The sequence below is a fragment of the Blastocystis hominis genome (assembly GCF_000151665.1).
Source record: "Blastocystis hominis, Singapore isolate B (sub-type 7) whole genome shotgun sequence assembly, scaffold_3".
Lineage (NCBI taxonomy): Eukaryota > Bigyra > Opalinata > Blastocystidae > Blastocystis > Blastocystis hominis.
Window position 1 is genome coordinate 112,352 of NW_013171838.1, and position 21,588 is coordinate 133,939.

At 33.4% G+C, this 21,588-nt stretch overlaps 4 protein-coding genes; 2 read left to right on the top strand and 2 right to left on the bottom strand.

Moving 5' to 3' along the window:
- Positions 1–1,157: 1,157 nt before the first annotated feature.
- Positions 1,158–1,571, bottom strand: GSBLH_T00003247001 (uncharacterized protein; the record flags this gene model as incomplete). Its single annotated transcript, XM_013041954.1, has 1 exon — positions 1,158–1,571. One exon carries the CDS (start codon positions 1,569–1,571, stop codon positions 1,158–1,160), a length of 414 nt encoding a protein of 137 aa, XP_012897408.1.
- A 3,139-nt stretch (positions 1,572–4,710) lies between these two features.
- Positions 4,711–5,971, top strand: GSBLH_T00003249001 (uncharacterized protein; the record flags this gene model as incomplete). Its single annotated transcript, XM_013041955.1, has 2 exons — positions 4,711–4,967; positions 4,999–5,971. The coding sequence occupies 2 exons, from the start codon at positions 4,711–4,713 to the stop codon at positions 5,969–5,971; spliced, it is 1,230 nt and encodes a 409-aa protein (XP_012897409.1).
- A 446-nt stretch (positions 5,972–6,417) lies between these two features.
- Positions 6,418–7,291, top strand: GSBLH_T00003250001 (uncharacterized protein). XM_013041956.1 has 2 exons: positions 6,418–6,553; positions 6,587–7,291. The coding sequence occupies exons 1-2, from the start codon at positions 6,497–6,499 to the stop codon at positions 7,232–7,234; spliced, it is 705 nt and encodes a 234-aa protein (XP_012897410.1). The 5' UTR covers positions 6,418–6,496; the 3' UTR covers positions 7,235–7,291.
- Positions 7,292–14,230: 6,939 nt separating this feature from the next.
- GSBLH_T00003251001 (uncharacterized protein) lies at positions 14,231–15,337 on the bottom strand (the record flags this gene model as incomplete). The annotated part of the gene is made up of 6 exons (XM_013041957.1): positions 14,231–14,320; positions 14,350–14,443; positions 14,473–14,611; positions 14,645–14,868; positions 14,901–15,006; positions 15,040–15,337. 6 exons carry the CDS (start codon positions 15,335–15,337, stop codon positions 14,231–14,233), a joined length of 951 nt encoding a protein of 316 aa, XP_012897411.1.
- Positions 15,338–21,588: the final 6,251 nt, after the last annotated feature.

Below are 21,588 nucleotides of genomic sequence, written 5' to 3' on the forward strand. Positions count from 1 at the left end.
GGTAGAATGACCGTTCGTCCATCGAAGCCGAGGATCTCACGAATGTCAGGTGCATCCGTGAAGTCAATGGTGTGTGGAGACTGAATCCAGATACAGCCGAACGACGAGGCATTCGTGGATATGGAGAATGTAGTATCGGTCATGGTATTGAGCAAGGCAATGATCTCACTGATCGTGTAATAACCAGCAGGGATCGTTACCTTCTCGTCATTACTGTTAGTAATCACATTCGTCGTGTCCACGTTGTTGAACATAGCCTGGGCATCCTTGGGTCGAAACAGGACAGTCATGGAAGTGATGTGAGGATTCTTGTACTTGTAGGGGTTAATCCAAGTGAATGAGCCGTTGGTGGGTGAGCCTTGTATGAGCATGGAGTAGTGCATGATCTTTCTTCACCATAGACAACAGAGTAGAAAATGGCAGCTATCGGTTTGCGCGCGAGTGACGCGTGGGCATCGAGGTAGCCGGGCGGACAATGGCCGAAAAATAACCGAAAAAGGCGGCCATCGGTTTTGGCATGTTTCCCGTCAATTCCCTACTACTCTTCTTATATGTCACAACTATATATATGCAACTGTTTGGAGAAAGGTCTATGTTCGAGCAATAGTGTTTGAGCATGCAGTCGATTAGCTTTCAAGTACTTAAAAGAGGTGGATAACTATAAATTAGTTTTGTAATAATTGATGAAAAAAATATATTGCCAAGTATTGATAGAGAAATATAGAGTTTTGAGAAAAATGGATCCAAAACACGTGGACAAATATTGAGTATATTAGAGTTAAGTGATTAATATAATATGCTATTTTTCACTTTTAAAATTCTAATAGCTTAGTATTGAGTTATCCATGATAATAAGTTTGATTATTAATAGTTTAGGAATACAAATAAAATAAATTCATAATTAAATATCATAGCCTTACAAGAATCGCTGGTTCTATTGTATAAATTGTTATTATGTGACTCATTATGATGAAGGCTATTTATTATTTATATTCAATATAAATGAAAGCAATAAAATGATATGAGTGTAGAAAAACAAACAATTATATATTGGAAAAGATACGTGTACAGAATAATTAATAACGATTAATATCAAATTTTCTCCCCTTAAATTCTTTCACAAAAATACTATATATTGTAATATTTATATATCCACTTTAGTAAAAACTTGTTTCTCCAAACCAGTTCAACGATTCATTCCAACTAGTGGGCATTACTCTATTTACTTGTATTTTTCGAAACAACTTATTCCATTGCTTTTTGTTGTGATTGATAATATGCTGGCGATACTTCAAATTGCATTCATACACATGAGAATAATTTGTTGTTTTCATTAACTCAACTAAGTGCGAGATATTGTTGAAAATGATTGAGCATGGAGTATAATAGGAAGCATATTGAAGCCAATATTCAGTGGCCTCTTTTGAATAATCCTCAGGTGAATACAAGTGTTTTGAATTAGGATGTCGAGGAGGTTCCTGAAATCTCTTTCTACAATAGAAATAATCTCCAACTTTCGTATCGAAACTAATCTTATTTTGAACGATAAATGATGGTGAAGGCACAAACATTGGAATTGCAGCAGTAATCAAATCTGCGAGATAATAGGATAGAACAGCATATGGAAATACAATCACTGCCTTAAATGAATTGATATCAGAATATGTATACCTTCTCTTTATTCTATCTCGAATATGGACAACAGGACACTCAAAATTAGATGAGTTACAAGCCTCAGGTATTTGTGTGCTATACTGTTGAAAAAATGGATTTTTTTTAAAAGGAGCATACAAATATTCATTGTATTTCGGTGAATAATATCTAGGCGGGGAATACATGAGTACTGTAGACGCAATTATGTAGTCCACATTCTTTCCAGAATAATAGTTGATGTATTCTGCATCATACTTTCCTGCAGCCATTACAATAATAGGAGCTTTAGGTTTATTGAACATCCATTTTATAAGGCTATTCGAATCATTTGAAGAACATCGTTTGATGAGAAAACGGTGAGCAGGCATGAATATAACTGTTTTGTTAAATGCTAAATAGTTTTGACATTCCGATGGATAGAACATACAAATGATAGCATCAGCACGTTTAAACAGAGTATCGTTATGAAATGTCCACCAGAGGCGTTCAACAGACTTCATATTATATTCAAATAGTTTTGATGTTTTGCATAATTCTGGAGAAGCAAAAATGATTCTTGATTTATTCTTTGTACCAGTCAATTGTAAGTACTCCTCTTCACTGAGAGTTACTTCGCGTAAACCAGTATAAATAGGCAAAGCACCCTTATTATTATAGAAATAGATTGAATGACCATGTGAAGTCAGAGAAATGGCAAGATCTGTCATTGTGCCATCATGAAAATCAGGTGAAAAGAATAGAAGAGACTTTGATTCATATGGCTGATTCTTTTTTGTTGGAATAGTCAAATTGTTTTTGGAAGTGACAGAGTGAGGAACAGAAACATTTACAGTTCTTTTATGGCTTCCTTTATTAGTATATAGCATTGATGTAGTTGGATTTGCTATACTATTCATACCATAATCTGGGATTATTGAAATATTCATTATTAGTGTTACTAGAATATAAACACATATTAAACAAGAAGCAATATGCATAGATAGTAATACGGTTAATAATAATTATCGTGAAAATGAAAATAATATATATCAGTTCTGACACTTTATTTGATTATATTATTGTTGATACTGCACAATCCATTATTATTTTGAGTTATTACAAATATAGTTACTTTTCTTTTCTTATAAGTAGCACAATGAAAAATCATATATATATATGCGATATTTGTCATGAAAAGAATCCATTTGGTTTCAATATATGAAATACTCTTATCTCATTTCCTAATTTCAAATAGATTCAAAGGAATAGTGAAATGAATGATGAAAGTATAGAAATACAATACGTGTTATTATTGTTAACTTTGATGGACTGCATTAGTTTATATATTCTACGAAGATATAGTAAAAGAAATACGCTAGGGAATATAATGTGAAGTCAGAGACAGAGATCAAGACCTCTCCTGAAAAAGATTCGATTTAATTGATAATTAGACTAAGAATATAGTGAAAACAACATATTTCAACTCATCGATATAATGTTTACCTCAATCATGTGTAATTAATAGTATAACAAAGTTAGACTAAATACTTAAAATATTGCCTCTTTATCTATCTAAACTCAATGTGCAGCATTCATTCATTATCTTATATAAGTAATTTTCTAGCTTTCTCACTGTAAAGTTTTATTCCATGTATCTAAACATACGATCTATAATGACATCGAGATGATCCTGAAAGATGTGACATTCTTTACAAGGCATAATTTGCAATTTTATCAGAGTGTATTTTCATAATATAGTAGTAATTCTATCATATTATATGGGTGTATAATATTTCATAACTACAAGTAGCTTGCAAAAAACTATATATGCTACATAAAGAATTACGTAAATAAAACAAAAGACAAATATCATTCCTACAAAACTAATATTAAAAGACTAATAGAAATATCTATGCAATCACGAAAAGGTTTTAAATATGTATTATTTGAAAAATATGATATCGTATGTTAAATAGATAAGCATTATATGATCAAATTACAATTTATTAAGGTGTTTTTGTAGTTGAAAAGTACGTCAAGAATAGGCAGTCAGTAGTTAGCTTAATTCTAAAGTCAAGTAATGTGATAAAACTGGGGAATAATAATAATAAAGTATATTATACTATTTCTTTTATATACCAGCATTTTGATCATAATATCTTTTCTTTCTATACATTATTTGCAAATACTAATAGTTATTAAATATTATTTTGACCATTCTTGTTATTAGTATGGAGTTAAGTCAACAAGAAAAATGAAGAGTTATGCACCATGTCTTTTCGTCGCTTAACGATCACTGGAATATGGCTCTGAATGTGATAATGAAATCGCGAACCATTATATTAAAGTGAGGGTTATTAGTTTACGTATTAGGTCCACTGATTTGTACACAGTTACATAATATAATCGGTAATGTTAGTATTACTAAAAGTCTTGTCCTATAAGATTATTTTTGCAATCTTAAGTGTTTGAAACATATAGCATTAGGGACTATATTAATATTGATATTTTGTACTATTTGATTGATAATTCTTTATCATTACCTTATATACACAAAAGTGTTTACAAATGACAGAAATCGTTTTTCACAGAGTTCTTTTCATATAAAAGATCCTAATCATCAGAATCATGTTAAATTACATTATATATGCGATACAATCGGAAATATTCACATTGTTGACTAACGAATATGGAGGTTTTACTATATTCTTCATGTCAACAGCTCATATTATCTGATACTAGTTGAATGCATTGTATTTGATGGATAATATTATTTCGATAGTTCTAATGACTCCTATTACTCTGTTATCCATGTATTGTTTATATGGTAATATTATCTATATGTAGGAATTGTTACTATCATTTCAATATGGATGATGTTATTTATCCACCATCCCTTTTGTGGAAACGATATTTTTATAGTCGAAATCACCATCTTACACAAAACGATATTCCATATACCGTTTTTCTCTGAACCAAAAGAGCATACTTAATTTTGATTGACTTAAGAATATTTGAGGCAGATCAAGTAGTGATTCATATGAAGAATATTTTAGTTTGCACATATTAATCCTTATAATGTATCGTATTTTAATAGTTATTTCTATACTATTTTCTATATTATGTCAGTATCATTCTTTCAAATATAATCTCTCGCTGAAAGAAAATGAAAGAAAGAAACTATCGACTAAAGAATCTATAAAATCTGTGATAAAACCAAATGGAATAACAGCTAATATAACTACAAAGAAGGCAATTAAAATTCAAAGCAATGTTTGCAATTCTACGTTAGTCTATCCAGAATATGCCCATTCTACTCAGTGTTATCCTCAATTGTATTTGTAAATTTATATTTGATGATTATAGACATATCCAATCTCTATTTGTTCACAAATCGTTTCCTAATCCGCGACCACCAATTATGGAACGAGGGATTGTTTATTACTTGTATACTCAAAACAGATGTGGTGAAAATCCAAGATATCTAAAGGAGGTGGAAAGGAACAGTGTAGCTGTTAAGGCAAAAGATCCTAATGCCAAAATTGCTGTAGTTACTAACTGTGACATTGTTGCATCGACTGCAAAGCTAATTGATGTGATTGTCCCAGTTCATAATGAAGATGTGGTGCAAACCAGTAAAAAGCAATGGCTCACTCGTGTGTTGTACAATGCTTATCTTCCATTCAATTATTCTTTTATCACGGATACTCATGTTTATCCTTGTGATAATAAGTCCTATACAGATATCTTTGATCTATTTAAAAAATCCAAGATCGATATATCGTTTTCATGTAGAGTGAACCGTGGACCTTATCCTTCTGGAGGAGCCGTATTATCAAAATGGGGAAAAGGAAGTTATGAATTTTGGATAAGAACCTATAAACTCCAAGCACGAAAACACATTTTTGATGATCAAAGTCCGATGCATACAACCATGAAGGAATACCGAAACAAATTGTTTTCATTTAGATGGTTGAGTAGTAACTATTTTTATGCTTCCCATGGAATTACGGAAAAGGGAGTATTTTCAGGTCCTGCTCGTTGTTACAGGAGTTCAGTAATTGTGACAGGTCCTTTACGATGGATTCATGGAAGTCCAAATCAATGTGAAATAATGAATGGAAAAGATAGAGAACTAATAAATAAACCTAGAGCATGGTTTTTAAGCGGTACATGCAATACCACAGCCGAAGGAGTCAAGGTTATAACATCAAGTGCAGAAATGAAGAAAGCCGTTTATCCTTATGAAGCACCCAAACTTGAATGGGATGTAGATTACAATAAGAAACCAAGAACAGATTTATTTTGGGAATATTGGTGTGTTTGTTTCAATTCATAATTTCGAATATCATACTATCCTTATTTGATCGATTGGTTTGCTATATTATGAATACATCAAAAGAAAGAGCATGATTGCCGAAATTAGAAAAAATGGATAAGGAAGATTTCCATAGTTGTAGAACACATCTATATTGAGCGATTCCATTTTGAGATACAATTATTCGAGAATTTCAAGTTGCAGTCGCTGTTCTTCTTTTAAATCACATGAAAAGTGCTTAGCAGATTCCTGGAATTCTCTTGTATTCCCTCTTGCTGTAAATCTATGGAATGTTCTGTAAGAATATGTACGTCACATGATGTCATTTCGATTATACTTGTGAATGCTACTAACCTACTGAAACTCTAAAAATCTGGTAGAGAATGTTATGACCTCAGTTTTATTGTTGATTCCATATATTATGTTGATGAATAGTTGATCTCTAATTCTCCCAGCTATTTCATTGACGATTCAAGCTATATCTTCGGTATTTTGCTCGCTTCTATCTCTAATATCCAGACTAAGGCTAAGGACTCTGCTAAATCTATGAACCCCATCTTTGCTGCTACTCCCAAGAACTTCCGCATTGGAGGAGATGTTCTGGTACGATAGCGTTCCGTTGGCCTAATTTCATAGCCTAAGAAGGATCTCTCCCGATTCCTGAAGTGGCCCCGTTACGTGATCATCCAGGGACAGCGTAAGATTCTGAGCCAGCGTCTGAAGGTTCCTCCCACCGTGAACCAGTTCAGCCATGTGTTGGACAAGAACCAGGCTGCTGAGGTGTTCCGTCTGATGAACAAGTACGCTCCTGAGACGGAGGCCGAGAAGAAGGCTCGTCTGGAGGCTGCTGCCAAGGCGAAGGCTGAGGGCAAGCCCGTGGAGGAGAAGCGTGCTCTGGTTGTGAAGTACGGTCTGGACAACGTGACGAAGCTGGTGGAGCGCAAGAAGGCCAAGCTGGTTCTGATTGCCAACGACGTGGATCCCCTGGAGCTGGTGATGTGGCTGCCCGCTCTGTGCCACAAGATGGGCGTTGCGTACGCGATCGTGAGCGGCAAGGGCCGTCTGGGCGCTCTGGTGCACCAGAAGACCGCTACTTGCGTGTGCCTGACGGGAGTGAACCCTGAGGACGAGGCGGCGCTGAACTCGCTGCAGGAGAGCTTCACCACCAAGTACGCCGAGAACAAGAAGTGGGGTGGCGGTATCATGGGACTGAAGACTCAGCGCAAGCTGAGCATTCGTGCCGCTGCCATCGCTGCTGAGAAGGCCAAGAGAGCTTCTCTCTAAGCTGATTGTGAGGCTACATGAAGAAAGGAAGAAAGGAAGGGTGGAATCGTCATTGGTGGAGTGTTTGTTCGAATACTGTGTGTGTGGATGGATGTTTGGTGAAATTATAAGATGGAATGAAACCATTGGCAAGGATTTCTTTGACCAAGTATGTATTGAACTACATTGAAGCAATCGACAATGATTTCAGAAGGTAGAATCATCAATATCATTCATTCATTTTGTGAAGAATCATCTGTTCTTTCACTCCAAATCAAATCAAATCAAATCATTCCATTTCTTTCTATTTCAACAAATCATAACACACATCACTCATTTACTTATTAACAAACAAGTCACTCCAACTGGACTAATGTATTCAACGAATATTGATATCTCCAAACTACAACTCATTCCTCCTCTCCAAAACTTACTATAACTGTGATTTCTTCTCTCATTCTCGATGATACCAATCAGTTTCTCACACCTCTTCTCAGTGTCTTCACTCTTTCCCATATTCACACACACTTCTTCCAATTTCAACTGAATCCGATCCCATCGACTCTTGAACAACGAACAATTCTTCATACACACAAAACACAACTCCACATTGTTCGTATCCACATTCCTCCGACAATAAACCTTGTAGCAATCATCAAAAGCCACACAGCATCGTAAAACAATCTCCGATATTTTCTCCTGAATAATCAGTAAATGATTCCTTGTCGTTAATAGGTATGCGTTGTCTAAACAATACACCGAAATACAGTCTTCCATCTCATATTTTCCATCTTCTACACGAGACAACAACTCACGTCCCTTGCTGTAAATCTCATCAAAAGGCTACAATGAATCAAATCCAATTCAAATTCTTACCATTACAATGCCTCCGATCGCTACATTGGGAGGTTTGGCTCGCGTTTTGTTGACTTGTTCACCATCAAGATAATGTCGCATTGTTTGGAGATCGAAGAGAACCATTTGCAGAGGACGCGAAACCATTCCGATCGTTCCTATCATATACCACATCAATGTTGAATTCTGATTCCACAGCCTTCCAAACAAGGAATAACGCTTTTTCGATTTGATGTAGGGACTTTGCAGTGTGATTTCTCCATGGAGCGTGTGTGGAATCGCTAAAACGTTCACTTGTTGGAAGAATATGTAGAGCCAACTTGTGAAACCCATCATTACATCGATTCCAGACAGAGATATATTCACGATCTGTGCATCGATATATTCGCTCACATAGGAAAGCATGCGAACAAGTGACAATGTGCGATTGGACAAAGCGGTAATCACATTGTCTCCCAACGTTTTGATGTTCTGATAGAAGGAAGAAACGAATCGATAGAGATTGCCAGATGTTTTGCTCTCCAAACCGATAAAGAGAAGACTGAACAGCAAGGACTTGCGATAGGTGGACAATAGCTGAGAAAGCACATAGCTGATTCGTCGAGGATATCGCTCATCGATACTGATCTGTGGGAAAACACACTTCAAATCCTGAATAGTGAAATAGTCGTAACTCGAGGACATAAATTGCGATCCCAAAGCCAGAGAGATTGACAGATTGACAGGTGAAATCTTTAAGGACTGGATGCGAGTATGTCTCGATTCTTCGTATAGCTGAACTCGCGATAATGGCTTTGAAATCATTGCAGACAGCGGGGTAGGAGGATTGCGGCTCCGAATATCTTGTTCAGCGTGATGAATTGTCCATTTCACATAGGAAGGAAGAGATCGGACGGTGGAGGGTAACTGCAGCTATCTTCTACCGACTCTTTCGGGGTTATCGACGGTATTCCAACTTTGATAGAGCTGTAAACAAGTGACCAGCAAATTGCTTTCGATACAAACATGAACAGGGAGGAGATGAAGATCGATCGATCGACGACAATAGCTTGCAGTTGCCGAACTCCCTCATCTATATTATACACAAAAAAGGAAATCCATACGACAACACATCATTATCAGTACTTCATTGTGTTTGCTGATACTAACGTAATAATAATAATAACAAGACTAATTTAGAATAATATGGAAATTGTTCTGTAACATTTGCTTACGAATGGTTTTCGCTGTACAAGTAAATGCCAACAACTAGTTTCATCTCTATATCTCACTCATTCGTATGGCAATGTACAAGTAATATGAATCAATACTAATATTCTAAAACTTACCTTTGTTACTATAATAAATACAAATACGTTAGCTATGTGGACATAGATTTGTTACTATAAATATAGAAATGCATTATGGTACAGGTATAGAATTACATGCTTTTTTCTCTGAAACAAAACCGAATGCGAAGTAGAATATCGTAATTATGCAAAAATAAACAATTGGATTTTTGTTATAAGATTAAGGGTAATGGTTAATTACTCAGGACTTGAAACAATTTTAAATAAGACTATTAAGGAAAGAGTAGCTATTTAGCTCGTTTATCTTTTATTATCTTTTAAGTATTTTTAATTATTCAGGTGCGATAAAATAGAGAATGATATATACAAATGTATGTAAATCTAGTGTTTCATTAGGTTGTATTATATTCAATTTACAGCCTCTTGATATTTCCACGGTTATTCTTCTTTATTTTATGAAGTGAATATTTCATGAAGATAAACTATGTTTATGCTTATCATTTTAGCTTTACAAATTGTACAAAAAATGAATTATAGCCGCAGTGATCATTTTTACATATTTACAAATGACTAATAAAGCAATATTGTAATTTAAACTTCATTTACTATATTTAGAATTAAGAAAATACCCATGACATAAGAATCTAACTGTTTCATTTAATAATGATATCACTTATTACTTTATAGTAAATATAGTAAACTACTCTTTTGTTGAAAAGTGAAAATGTATATTTAATTAACGACAGGCAATATTATAATATTATGCCAAGATGCTTCTACAACATCTATTATTTAACTATTTCTAATCATAATATATTTGATATTTTATTAATGCAATGATTAATTATTTACAAATACTAGTTATTTATGGATTTTACTAAATTATAGAATAGTTATTAACTTGCTTTTGTATTTCTCTGACTTCTTTCGCAGTGTGTTGTTCATATCTTCAAATAAGTAAGTAATGTCCTCCATACACACAATAGATAATTATTTTCTTGGTTTATCAGATCAATCAATGCAGGCAATAAAAACTGCTGCCCATTATAATGAGAAGTTTAAGCCTGTGGATCACATAGATATAAGCTTAAATATACATAAGCATAAACCTCTTTCTCAAAGTAATAGTTCAATATATCTATGACGAATAGAGTCGTTAGACACTGTGCCAATTGCCACTCAAAATCATTCTCATGCTCGTTCCACAATTAGGAACGGGGTTAACTTTAGGAATGATTCATATATCGACTCTTTACGCAAATCATATAATGTTACTGTTCCATATACTGAAAATGAATTGAGACAATCTGCAGTTTTTAGTGACAATTCTTCAACTGTCTATGTTAAACGAAAAAGGGAAGACTATTATTTAGCTGATCCAAACTTTCAATTTCATAAGGCACCACTATTAATGGATGGTTTTTCCTATTGTGATGGTTCAACGTTAATTGTCGAAATTTTTATGAATTTGAAATATATGATTGATGTAGAAGGCAATAATAAAGTGTATTCTTGTCTTTCAGATACATGGATATGTACTCATCATAAAACAACTGTATGCAATTGGTATATTACCGATCCCCGTAAGAAAATCATCATCCTAGTATTTAATTTTACCAACCAATGTTCAACTGCTCGTGATCATCAATATATTATAAGGGCATTGAATCAAAACTTTACCTATTCTTTGAATTTGGAATTCCTACCACATTTCAAGATGCATCGTTATTATTTATCTTTGTGTGTTTTCCTTGATAATGCACCTGAAAGGCAAGTCATAGCATTTATTAATCATTACTTTTTCCATGGAGTGCAACATTTTGTATTTAATATCAATGGAAATCTTGAATATTGGACAAAAGTATTGAAGGACTACAGTGATCATGGAATTGTTGAAGTTATTGATTTTACATTTCCTAATCATACTCGTTTTCACGAACAATTAGTGGTGATGAATAGCTGTAATCGTAGAAATCAATATTCAACTACATTTATGATTCAGTGCGATGTTGATGAGTTCTTTTTACCATTGAATCCAAAATGGAGAATTGTAGATGTTGTCCGACTTTATGATATGGCTTATCCTGAAATGGATGCCTTCAATGTTGCATAATTTGTTGTTAATAAGATGTAGGTACGTAATAACTTTTATGCCTGTGATTATGACAGAAAGAATTGGATTAACACTATACAAATAGATAAGGTGTGCAGTCATCGAAGTAAAACTGTAATGCTGAAAGGTAGAGAAAAGTCCATTATTCGCACTCTCACAACAAAATATGTTCATGTTCATTTCATTAGTATAGGCAAAAGATTATATATTAACCACGACATTGATATGGTTATGGTTCATTTTAAACTACATCGCAAGCAAAATGATTCAACCCCGATCATACAAAATCCATTTGTTAAGCATGCCTTAAATCATCCCTTATTTTGAAATGTTTGTAAAAATACTATATTGTGGTCATTCATGCAGTGCATGTGTGGACCAATGTAATGTTGATTTCAGTTAGGATTCTATTGGCTGTATAAATCAACATAGTTACATTACTGTTATTATAAGCTAATCTGTAAAACAGAGACCATAATTTGCTGCTAAATTATAAAATGAATTCAGAAATAATATCTGTTATCATTATGGTTTCTATTTGTAGTTAAAGCCTCCACTTTAATAATAGAATAGTATATATTATAAAATAAGCAACCTTTTGCTATTTTCGCCATTATAGTTTTTTCAGCTATCATTTCTTTATAGAATATATAAAGATTAAATAGTTTGTAACATTGCAAATCTATTTAAGTGCACGAGGTCTTGTTGATGATAGCGATTCTCTTAAAAATAAAACCTGTTTGAATTCATCTTTTTGGTACAAAAAGCAAACCACAAATAACCTTAATTGTATTTTATGTCGCAGACAATATCCATATATTCGCATGAATGTTTCTTAATAATCATACATATTATTTTCTTATTTTTTTTCATGAAGTTACATTTTATAACAAATATTTTTTTCACAAAATATATTAATATAAATGAAAAACATATTTATTAACATAAGTTTTTTAATTGTCAAAGTGAATGTAACAGTAATAGGTTTTATGTCAATGCTATTTAGTATATCTATAATTGCGAGACTTTTCTGTATGTTGTATTGGAAGCCACAATTAATTAAGCTACTTGAATAACAATTGTTGTATTATTTAAAATGCCCTGTAATCAAACCTCAAGTCGCTTCATTCAATTATTGGTGGGGCATGAATGCATTGGAAACATGCAATAGTCTATATTTGTCATGCAACTCATTTTATTAGTTCTACATGTTTATCAGGACACTAAACTAATCCACATGAGAAGAAGGTGTCTTTTTTACACAAGAATTTGGTAAAAGTGTAGGAGCCATCTGGATAATTCATCATGAGAGAGGAGAACATACACACGAGCTACTAACCATATACGATTTGTGGAATGAAACGGGATAACAGCGATATTAGGTGATGAGCGTTAAGAAGAGGGTCGGTGCTAATTAATTGTTGAATATAGAATTATGATAAAACAAAATTATAATATATACACGAAAAAAAGTGAAAACATGTTATATTTTTATATGATTACTGCTCATATCAATCTACACACATTATAATATTTAATTCTGCTTTTTTGGGAAAGAACCTGTTTTTTTGTACAATTTCTTAATTATTATGTTGTATAGCACCAAAATATATATACAGAAAGCACATTATACATAAGGAACAAATTATATAACCAACGAATTACCATCAAGGAATAATCTACACTCGAGCATGATGAAGACATCTTGATATTATTTAACATAAATATCATAATTATTATGTATTATACACTCAAAAATAACTACCTTATGTTATGTTTTTAAAAAATGAGACGAATATTAATAATAAGATAATAGAATTATACCATTTTGAAAGTCTATTATCAAAAATGATAGTGCATACAGTATATGAATATGGTGCATTTTTAATTCAGCAATGATATTAAATTACTATTCAGGGTACAAAAAATCCAATAATTGAAAATAGACTGTTTTTATTAAAAAAAATTAACAAAATAGCATAAAATGCTATTCCATATGAATAGATGAAATTCACATATCCTGAGTTGATTATTCTATAATATTACGTATCAGAAGATCACATATTTTTGTCATTATGAATAATATACAAATAAAGTGTTAATTCGCAGTGTGATAAAAAAGGAACCCCATAATATTTATTACATTTTCTTTTACAGAGTTATAAATTTGAGTATTTTAAGCTTGTTTTTGTTTTGCTTTGCTTTGTTCACATTCCACATTGCTTGTCACGAGTATCCATCCCATTTTCTTTTGGAAATCACACCCACAAAACAATGTCTAATCTACTACAATCGGGAATATTCCTTTTATGAGTGATTCATTTTGTCATTGGTTTCTTATTTCATATTCAACAAGATATGTTCACACATATACACGCACTAAATAAGCTCTTCATAATAAGCTTCTTGTCTTTTAAAACACACAGGGAAATTTGTCACCGATCGATATTGCTCATTCAATCTCATTTGTAGGTCATTATAGACCTCCTTCATATCGTTAATAGCATGCATCTTCCCTAAATACTTTCTGCGAAACCCAGAACTACGATTATTGATCACAAATATGATTTACTCAGGATGTGGAAAGTCCATTGCGAAAGCATGATTCAATATGTAATACTGAAAACCAGCTTGACGAAGATGCTCAAAATATTGCACTTTGTTATATCCATAGTTCACAAATCTTTCCTCAAATAGAGGAAGTGTGGGAGAGTATTTCACCATCAAATATCTATAGAGAATCACAGAAACAACTCATATTTACGGTTCCATGAAATTGGTGATAAAACAGCGAACTCGAGATACATGCGATTCTTTTGACGTTGTAAACCATTCTGGCATTACATACATCTATGCTAGAGAGCTTTTATAATTTCAACATGAGTTCGAATGTTGTTCTTATTAGATATGCAAATCTTTCGATTGATACACTCGATCAGTTCCAATTTGTTTTCTGGTTGAATCCAATTCGATCTATTCACAAACGATTGAACATTGCATACAAGTAAGAACAACTTTCGGTTGAAGAGCAGTGAGCCAGTATTTGTTTGCCTATATAGAAAAACACGGGGAGAATAACAGCAGAGCGATTGCTTTGATAAAGGAATTGTGGAAGACTCATGACTTCCTTATAAGTATTTACTAGTGATAATGAGAAAAGAAGATGACAAATACAAGATAATCGAAGATCCATATCAAGAATCAAGAAATGAGTGGTTCGAATGTTTCGTATAGCAAGATTTCGTAAGCGATTAATAGGAAACACAGTACTGGATTTGAGATAACGACTGACTAGATAAAAAAGAATTGTAACACGTTTGGGAATGAAGTGAGTTGAAATGTAACGCACAAGGTGGACTTCCTGGGTCGATGTGGCATAAATCACAAGAACAATCGGTCTAAAATGAACATGGAAATCGATCATATTTACCCTTGATAACGATACATGAATTGACGTAGTGCAAACAAACGATTGTATCCAAAAGCGGTGACAATGGCGGTTACATCGAATTTCTGATCGTTGGAAGGAAACCATGCTATACCTCAGAGAGAAACCCATCAATCAATACGCGTATCTGTATACTGTACTTCCTCATTCCCCACAAATTTACGGATGAGCAAGCCGTTCTGATAGTTCAATATTGCTTTGACCTTCTTCTGGTTTCTTGGAATATCACATCCATCACAATGGATTGGACTATCCGAGTAGTGACTCACATTATAGAACTCAGAGCGCAATTGTAACTTCCTCGTTATGAGTACACTTTGAAAATCATGGTATTGTTCAATCAGAGCCGAAGTGGCAGTATGGTTACTGATTGCTGCACGAACATCTTGTATCCAATCATTTTCCTTAAACTCGAGCATCAATTGAACTGAGTCATATTTTTCTAGAATTGGACGGAAGCATTCTTCTTGACTCCATTGTAATGTCAGGTTTGATACATGTTCGCCTTCTGTTTTGTGAATTGCACGAAAGTGTAAAACAGAATAGTATACCGAAATGTGATCTTCCGGGAAAAGGCCATCCAATTCTTTGTTTTGCATTAGCATTAACTTATAATCGGTCGAATTATGCTCTTCTTTCTCTTCTTCGAGTAATGCTGCATCGATTCTTCGATTTCGTTGATCACATTCATCGTCTGAAGAGAAAGAATAACTGGAATAATCACTCTTGTAGAGTTTAAGGGAAGTGCCATTCATTTCAAAAGAACATTCTGACTTGCCAGTAGAAAAAGTTAGAGGCGACTGGTAAAGACTCATGAGAAACGTAGTACGATCAACATTACTGGGAAGTGAAGATGAAACAGCTTCTGTTGATAAAGGAAAAAATCTGGAATTAGTATCGATTGTTTGCTGATTTGAAGGAATTGATACTGAAGACAATCCTTTAGTATCAAAGGAAGACTCTGAGTATAAAAGTTCATTCTGGGAATGAAACAAAAGTCTTGAAACGAAATTCAGTACACTATTTGAGGTCGAAAAAGAACGTACGCTCAAATCTGGATACAGACCATGCGATAATGATAATCCTTTATCGGTAGTTGTAGAAACCACATAATGACTCTTTAGACAATTCCAAATCTTTCGAATATCGAGTAGACTGTATCTATTATTTCTAATAATATTATTGCTGTGATATTCTTTTACAGAATATAGCTGTTCACTGGAACCTGGATTTAATGGATTATTTCTTTCCATACCAGTAGCTTCACCAATATTCCCAGCAGAATTCCCAGTATTACTTGTATTCGTGGAAGTGGATATAACTCTTTTGAATCGGTTTTCTAAATCAACTATGTCAATGCTCTTGTCAGTCATATTCTCTTTGTAGAAAAGAGACACTGGGTTATGTAAATTGTTGCTGTTTTCTATATAGGGTAAGTATAATAACAAATTACTTGTTTCTAGGATACAACACAAAGGACAAAAAAGCAAATTCGATGGTATAGAGACTTGGCCATTTCTAGATTGTTATTCCCGATTATTACCCTACATATATATTCTAAAATTGATAGTAATAAGGAAAATGAATGCAAAAGTAATAAACAAAAGTACTGTTGAAGGAAACTTCATTGCCATATTCAAGAACCATACAAAAGTAAAAATAAATATTAAATGAAATTTGTTAAATGTATAACAAGATTACTAAAATCAATAATTGTACTATCTCATTTTAATAATGATACTATCGAGTTTTTGAAAATGGTCCAGCTCAAATTAGTGGAAATGATAATGTTACAGGTTGCTAATAAATATTACACATATCTGTAATACAAATGACCTTTATATTATTTGTAAGCTTACAGTATTGTGATTGGAAATAGAAAAGAGTAACTGAAGAGAATAGACTTCATACATTTTACTTTCTATAAACGATGTGAATTGTATGGCATTAGTGAATGATAGAAATAATGCGAGAGAGTATTTGTTCTGAATTATGCGTCTTATTTACGTCGATAGATAGACAAAGAATAAACTATTAAGGACTCTATATTGGGCATAAACACACATTTCAAGTTCATACACTAAATATGTATTCTTTCGTTTAATAGTTGTTATGATAATAGAGGTTGTTTAGAATTGATAAATGTATATGTGTCATAAAACAATGCAATTAGTTAGTACACAGAGTGCCCATATTTTTGTCAGAACATCTGGTCATCAGGAATCATTAAAGTCTTTTTCAAATTATTACAGAATCGTAATACATCGATGCTACCTGAATTTTGATTTGCTTGTACTTTGTGGTAATTATGGTTATTTAGAAGTCATTTTCGCTTCTGTCAAATTATTATATATTTGTTGTTAAATTCAATATTGAATACGTATCATTAAATACTATAAGTACCGGCAAATACTAACAATATATGCAATACTGGAAAAGTCTGGAAATCACTGTATTCAAATTAAATTAAACTACAGTTGGTATGTTCATACTACAGCTGTCCGTTTCTGGAATCATGCTGTATTTCTGTGATCTTTGTTTTGTTTTTTCGTTGATAGAATTATCATTTAGATGCATTATGTTTGCCATTTTACATGTAGTAGAACATAGATAAATTCTCATAAATCAATTTCGTGAGTTAGTGAAGGAATATTTGACCAACAAAAATAAGTATCCTTGATACAAAAGCTCTTAATATTATTAACAAAGTATCTATATTCTTTAGTAACGATTATTTGAGATATCAATTCCACACTATTGTTAACCATAAAATGCTGAAACAGACTTTCTACTACTGTTATAAAGAGATCGATAATACATCTTTTATTATTTGATGATTATGGTATATATAACTAATATTAGTTTCCTTTATATTTTTTTAAATGCCTGACACAAAGTAAATATTATACATATTTTATGTAAATTATGAATTAGCAATAATAAATACCAGCATTATTTTACTAACAATAGTATACTTTACCATCGATTTAAATAAATTAGTTATATGAATAGTGCCTGAATATATTCATCTTACGTATTACAATCACAATTGTGTAGCTGCGTTAATGGGGATAATACTCTTGAAAAAATAGAGATTATACGAATAAATTATATACATAAAACAAAAAGGGAAAGAATTATTTAATTTTCATATACAACTAAGTGTAGGATGGACTCATTACAAATTGCATTTGTTGCTTACTGAAATTAAATATAAAAGTAACCTTGTGGTTGTTTACACGTAGAATTTTTACTAACCAGATATGGAAGTTTACCCATTAGTGAAGCTGCTAAAATAGTGAAAGTGCTTCCAAAAGTACCGATCAATTCATTGCAATTACTTAATGTCAGTAAGTCCAGAAAGGTACCAAAAGTACCCTTATTTTTGTTAAGAAAAGAAAAATGGGATGAATGAATTGCTTTATTTGAAGATGAAATTACTCTGTGTTCTCGTGTATTGTTTATTATGATGCTCTTGGCATATGTTGAATCTGAAGATAAAACAATTGGAGTTTTAGAGTAATTCATAATAATAGGACAATTAATGAATGACATAACATCATTTTCGTAAAGAAAAATTCGTCCATCATGAAAATCAGATTTATAATTACCCATTCGAATGTGGAAACTAATACATTTTGAATGACTGATTATCTGCTTTTTGTCATTTACCGCATTTAATAATTCTTGATTAAAAACAATATGTTGTCTCATGATATTTGATAAAACTTTGAATCCATGAATAGCAGGATGTAATGATTCATATCTAGCATCTTCATGCAATTGTAACCGTATGAGTGAATAGTAGTTGTCTTTATTATATGTAATCCAGTTGAATAATGGGCAATTAGTTTGAATAACAATATAGCTATCGTTAAAAACATATTCAATAGGATTATTTATTAGTTGCTGCACATTTTTTTCTTTTTCTCTGAAACAACTATTGTAAAGCGTGTATACCTTTGGATCATTCAAATAACTCGGTTTTTCATATAGAACTTCGTGGATTATACTTCTTCTAATAGTGAATATTGATTCTGTTGCGTTATATGGAACTACACTAACAAAATAAATATAAAGTCAAACATATTAAAGTTGCGTTGAGTAATGCAGCAATAACAATACTAGACACAAGACCAAACATCTTATTGGCGAGACCACCAACGCCCAAACGAAATTCCACATATCTTGTAGTATTCTGGAACAAGTTATGGGATTTTACATTTCTATAAATTGTTTCTGTGTATTTTTTTTCTTGTTTGCCAACTCTATAAGTAAAGACAATAAACCTATAAGAATACTCTTTATGGTTAATTTTTCTTACTGGTATATATTCAATTTGATAATTCTCTGTCTCTAATACTTCAGCAGAACTTGTAGATGATGGTATATATTTATGCGTATAAATATCACTATAATTGCTGGTAATATTCAGGGATTCATTGTTTGCGAAATAGCCATAAGATAATCTCATTACAAAATTTATTTCCACTCTGGTAAGAAGTAATGCCAATAACAGAAATACAACATTGAATTTCATTATATAAAGATTCGAAAATTAGAAATAAAAAAATGTTGAATTGAATATAAAACAACCTGTAAATTGTTAAATTACATAATTAATGTGAGAGTCTGCCATATACATTAATTATTCTTGGTTATTTGTTAATGAATTGTAAATAGTCCATTTTGTTGGTATGTAAACAATACTTGGTTTTACCATTGTATTATTATTTAAATGTAAGTACTAGAATGTAAATGATTCACAACGCGCCGAAACCTTGGCTGCCTATTTTGACCGATTTTGATCAATAATGATAAAGGCTACTTGCTCTCAAGGAATTGTGCCTATCTCTTTATATACACTGCATGAAAACGAAAACAAAGTGATAATTAATCGTGCTACAGTAAATGCACTACTCCATGTTCAACCAAGGTTCACCTAGTAATGGCAGGTTTTCGTGGATCAATCCGTACAAGTGTCGGAATCCTTACATCACATCCATCTCTGTCCTCTTCACACCCAATCAAGTCATGTTCAACAATGTGGATTCTACGAATGTGATCACGAACTCGAATGACGAGGAGATAACGATTCCTCCTGGATACTACACGATCGGTCAAATCATTGCCATCCTCAACAATTTGGCCGATACTACGTTCTCGATATCTACGAAGGCTTCGAGTTATGGATGTATTTATATCCAGTCCACACACACCATCGATTTCACCAATGCTCCGGACATTCGAGAAATCCTTGGTTTGGAAGGACAAATGGTCATTCTACCCGCTTCGTTCTATGGATCGAACGTGATTGATATCACGCGAAATCAACAAGTGATCCACGTGTACTCGTCTCTCGTGCGTTCCTCCGATCTGAAGATTGCCAACCAGAACAACATCCTGCTCACTACGATGATCATTGACGATCCCGAGGTTAATTATCTCCGCACCATGGAAAACATCTGCATTCCGATGATCACTCGGTTTGATCGATTGATGTTCGTCTTCCGCGATATGGATGGCAATATCATGCGATTGAACGGCGAATTCGAGCTCCAGTTGACGATCGAAGATGTGTATGATCAAGTGCCTTCCTCAATTCTACCGATGAACCAGTTCAGTATGATGGAAGTGTTCGGCAAAACTACGAAGAAGGAAGTGAAGCTGGACAATCCTCTCTCATTCGATCAGTGTTCCATCTCGTCCGTGTCGTTGTATACGGATTTCGTGTTGCACAACGTACCAACCGATCAAGTGATATTAATCGATGCGGGGACATCCCCACACGAGGTGTTAATACCCAGAGGAGCCTACGACATCGAAACAATCATTGCAATGTTGAATGCAAGTGATGCTCTATTTGAAGTAGTGTATAGTGGAGAAAATACATTTCGAGTCTATAACCAGTTTGTGATTTCTTTCTATGTCACAACTTATTCATTTCTTGAATAAAGCGATTCATTTATCGAGGTGTGTGTGGGGAACATGAATGCGATCAAGGAACTACGCAAGCCAGCAAAACGAAGAGGTGCAACTCGAATGATCATCAGTGGATTCAAACGAAACATATACTTCATCGATCTTATCGATTTCTCTTCCAAACAACACAAATGGACACAGGAAGTGTTGGGCAGTCAGAAGTCCACAGGATTCCACAAGAATCGTGGATACAAATATGTCCTTGTATGTATTGATGGATATTCGAAATACCTGATCACTCGGAAACTGAAGAGTAAGAGTGCTACAGAAGTCACTCATTCGATGAAGGATATCATTCAGACATATGGTAAATCACCAAAGCATATTTGCTCGGATCGAGGTACCGAGTTCACCAATGCGATCTTTTGTACAAACATCTTGAACAAGTATGACATTACCATGTATCACATGGATTCAGCGAATAAGGCAGTACTAGCTGAACGAGCAATTCGAGATATCAAGGAACACATCATGGTTCCATTCAATCAATCGAAAGGTGTATGGTTCGACTTGATCGATGGTGCCGTTCGTAGACATAATGGAAGGAAGAACAGAGACATCGGATATACACCCAATGACATTTGGCTTGACAACAACAACGATATCTTGTACACGGAGTAAACAGAACCATCCAACATGACAGCAAAGGACACAACACCTCAATTCAAGGTGGGTGATTATGTTGGAG

Excerpts from the sequence above, each read along its gene's own strand:
- GSBLH_T00003250001 (XM_013041956.1), top strand. The coding sequence starts at position 6,497 with ATGAACCCCATCTTTGCTGCTACTCCCAAGAACTTCCGCATTGGAGGA. Across the intron at positions 6,554-6,586 it reads GCATTGGAGGAGATGTTCTG|CCTAAGAAGGATCTCTCCCG; the intron begins GTACGATAGCGT and ends CTAATTTCATAG.